The 4,039-nt window shown below is 43.7% G+C and overlaps 1 protein-coding gene across 1 annotated transcript; it reads left to right on the top strand.

The window, feature by feature from the left end:
• The first annotated feature begins 183 nt into the window (after positions 1–183).
• On the top strand, positions 184–2,558 carry rps27a (ribosomal protein S27a). The gene is made up of 6 exons (XM_042010715.1): positions 184–257; positions 367–432; positions 842–896; positions 1,825–1,910; positions 2,149–2,280; positions 2,366–2,558. The coding sequence occupies exons 2-6, from the start codon at positions 385–387 to the stop codon at positions 2,513–2,515; spliced, it is 471 nt and encodes a 156-aa protein (XP_041866649.1). The 5' UTR covers positions 184–257; positions 367–384; the 3' UTR covers positions 2,516–2,558.
• Positions 2,559–4,039: the final 1,481 nt, after the last annotated feature.

Genomic DNA, 4,039 nt, shown 5'->3' with positions numbered 1-4,039 from the left:
CGGTCCTAACACTGTCTTCAAACATTTGATTTCTCTTCATCAAATATTTCTAAGCAATTCTTTTAGAATTAGTTCTGTATGTTATAAATATATATATAAATTCAAAAAGTGAAGAAAAGTGCGTAAATCTAAGTTTGAAATATATTTCCCATCAGGCAAAACATTAGTCACCTACTCCGTGCAAACGGGTGCAGAAAACCCCGTCGCAGGCTCTGAAAGCCCTCTTCTCATGATCCGCCATTAGGAGCAAACCGGTGGTAAGACATGGCTCTGTGTTTTTAGTTGGTTTTTGTGGAAAAAGGTTAATTTCGGAACATTTTTTGGCCCCAGCAGTATGACAAAGCTTCTCTGTGTTTCTCCGTCCAGGTGGGATTAGACGCCAGGATGCAGATTTTCGTAAAAACCCTCACGGGGAAGACTATAACCCTCGAGGTGGGTGAGCCGGACCGTGATGGAGGGATGTGGCGTTCACTGTCCGCTGGCACATTGTCTTAAATATACTTTGGAAATAACTCCGAAAGTTATTTCAGAGGAATGTCTAAGACGTTATTTATCTTCCAAATAATATATGATCAGCTGTGTTTCCATTTAAAATGATTAATGCTGAGCTGTAAAACGGAAGCTAAGTGGCTAAGCTAAAGCTGAGCTCGGTTAACACGTGTAGCAGACAGCAGCGTTAAACTGCGTTGTTACCAAACACCTCATTAACTTTTAGTAGTAATAATACGACTTAGGTTGTACTTTTTCCATATTGTTTTTTTTTTTGTATATATGTATAAGATGTGCTCATTTTTGACTTGATGCGCGTGCTGTGACTCACCTGTAGTCTCCTGTTTTACAGGTCGAGCCTTCAGATACTATTGAAAATGTCAAGGCTAAGATCCAAGACAAAGAGGGTGAGTTCACTTGTTTTGCTTTGCTGCAGTAGATAATAAGAAACGGTTTTGATCAGTTTCTGCATCTGAAATGTTCTTACTCATCTTATACATCATTTGAAATGTTAAGTTTGGTCTCAGAAGTGAATTTTTGGCCTTTGGTTCTGCTACAGACTAACTGAAGATGAGTATTACTGATATAATAGTTGTGATTTTGATTAGAATCAAACTTAAACATTAAGTGATCAGACTAAATGCAATAAATTATGTTTTTTTAGATGAGCGGCTGTTAAATAAGTTTTCTGGAGTGCTTGTGGTGAACGATGTAGGATTTCTGGTGTTGAGTTAGCTGCTATAAACATTTATTCCACAGGCGAATTAAAGTTGCTTCAGGATGCGGCAGATCAGTGACAAACATCAGACTGAATGTAAAATACTCTGCAAAAGTACATTAAATCAAATTTATTTGTAAAAAAAGTTTTAATATTTATATAAAGTTTTATATGTTAACTTTGTCCCAGAATGTACAAGCGTTCAGTTCACCTGAAAATTAGTTTTAATGTAGAAAGAAAAGTCTTAAAGCAGGAATACATAAAGTCTCCTTCAAAGTTCTGGATTTCACCCGTAAATTAAATGTGTAACTTGTAAGTATGACGCAGGTTGAGTTTGTGAGATGAGACGTCATTTAGGAATCAGGAATGAGGAAATAAAACCCTAAAATAATTTAAACTAAGGACCGACCTGCTGCTGAGGCCACGAGTTGGTTCATCTGACCAGGTGTCGGTCACGCAGCCACTAGCTTTACCGGCAGCCTTCTTCTAGCCTCCGACCCGGATCAATCGGAATAACATTTTCTAACATGATGAGAAGAATCCGGTACAGAAACGTGGACCGCTGGCTTGACTGGGAATAACAGAAGCTGGATGTGATGGTTTTTTCTGGTGTGCAGGAATCCCTCCTGATCAGCAGAGGTTGATCTTCGCTGGAAAGCAGCTGGAAGACGGACGCACGCTGTCCGACTACAACATCCAGAAGGTGAGCAGGAGACCTGCTGTGGAGGTGGGAGTTCCAGTTTCTGTCTGGAGCTCTCAGCGGAAACCAAGGCTGATGTCACATTTCTGAATAAGACTAGAGTCTGGTCTGAGTGAAGCAGGTCCACCAGTAGCTGGGTCAGACCTGGACTAGGCTGCAGTTTTTCCTCACATTGAGTCTGAAGACGTTAATGAAATGTGACGTCTGATCCTCCGGCTGCCGTTTCTCTGTTTGTGTTCAGGAGTCGACTCTGCACTTGGTGCTGAGGCTGCGAGGCGGCGCCAAAAAGAGGAAGAAGAAGTCCTACACCACCCCGAAGAAGAACAAGCACAAGAGGAAGAAGGTCAAGCTCGCTGTGCTCAAATACTACAAGGTAGCAGAACCGTGGACCCGTCTGAGAAACATCTTAGACCCGAGTCCAGTCTGTTGCATGTCTGAACTCCACGTTTTGTCTCCAGGTGGACGAGAACGGAAAAATCAGCCGGCTGAGGCGCGAGTGTCCGGCTGATGAGTGCGGCGCTGGCGTGTTCATGGCGAGCCACTTCGACCGCCACTACTGCGGGAAGTGCTGCCTGACGTACTGCTTCAACAAGCCCGAGGACAAGTAGACAGGGACGGAAGGAGCTGATAATAAAGACGGATGTCTTGACAAACGTCTGAGTCTGCGTGGTGATTGGCTACCAGGATGGGGGCGGGGTTAATTAGACTGTTTACAGTTTGAGAAAATCCGATGTGAACGTGTTTGATTCTAACTTCATCTCTGCAGCAAAGTTCGTCTGAGTTTTAGAACCAGATGCGTTGGTCCAACCCTCCTTTCCTCACAGGAACAAGTATAAACCCGTATCTGGGTCAGTCCAGTTCCGACAAGACTCATCCCAGTCTGAGCCCTCGTAGAGAAGCTTAGTCATTTAATCTTCAGGAACAGTTCTCCAGGATCCTTGAAGGACTTTCCAAACCTCTTCAGATGTTTCTGCCTTTTGTTCCGTTCTCTGGTCCAGAGGATCCCACACTGCTTCAATAATGTTGAGGTCTGGGTTCTGGGGAGGATCCATCCCTCCATCAGACCTGTTTCCACTGATCTTCAGTCCAGGTCTTGGGTCATGTGACCTACCTCACCCATTTCTGCCTGTTTCCCTTAACGGCTTCCTGACAGCCACGTTTCCATGGAGACCGTTTCTGATGAGGTTTCGGCCAACAGTAGATGATCAGCCGAAGGTCCAGATGCATCTCTCAGGTCCTGGTTCAGGTCTTTGCTGGATCCAGATCCTGTTGATCTGCTGTAGATAGTTTTTAGTCCTGACTCTTCTTCTTTTGTCCTCATGTGTCCAGTTTCTGCCTCCACGCTGAGATAATCCAGGTTTCCAGCTACCAGCTGTTTAAGAATCACCTTGTTGCTGAAATCCTGTTTTCTGTCAGACTGTCGGATCTTTGCTGGTTTCACACATGAAACTAAAGAAATGGGAACAGATGGTGCGTCTCTGTGACAAGTTAAGTTCCTCAGGACTGGACGGGAAACCAGGGGGGGAAAAAATTTGAGCTGGAGGGGTACTGATGAAGTCCACTAGAGGAGATAAAGTCTGAGATGAATCCACACATCCTGACTGGATTGAACAGATTTGTTAAATGGATTAATCTGATTTTCTTATTCACCAAACAAAGTGATTAATTGTTGCACGTTCCTCTTAACAAGCATCAAACTCACACTAAGTCATGTGGTCAAGAAACAGAGAAATAATTTGTCCTGCAGCATCACCGTCTGTCCAGCAGGTGGAGCTCTGCAGCAGAGATGACGAATCCAGTCTGGAGAAACTGCCACCTCGTCCTGGACCCCCCCCCCCCCATCGACTCCCATTACAACTTCATAATTTAATCCCAGTCCTTCCCGTTTAAAACCATTCAGCATGTAATGTCAGGATTTACTGTGGAAGAAAAGTGGTGATAAGATTTTTATTTTTATTCTACCAGATTAAACTTTCCTCGCTGTGAGCAGATGCAGCAGTTTGAGCCGCGGGACCACCAGGTGGCGCTAAGACCCATGTGCATGAAATAGTTCCTAAATCAACGTTAAAACATTTTAATCAGAAGTTATTTCACACACACACACAAATCAATCTTAAAAACTACGTCCAGGG

This window comes from Melanotaenia boesemani, chromosome 16 (assembly GCF_017639745.1).
Source record: "Melanotaenia boesemani isolate fMelBoe1 chromosome 16, fMelBoe1.pri, whole genome shotgun sequence".
Classification (NCBI taxonomy): Eukaryota; Metazoa; Chordata; class Actinopteri; order Atheriniformes; family Melanotaeniidae; genus Melanotaenia; species Melanotaenia boesemani.
The sequence above is the reverse complement of the archived record's forward strand: the minus strand, read 5'-3'. Positions and strand labels throughout refer to the sequence as shown.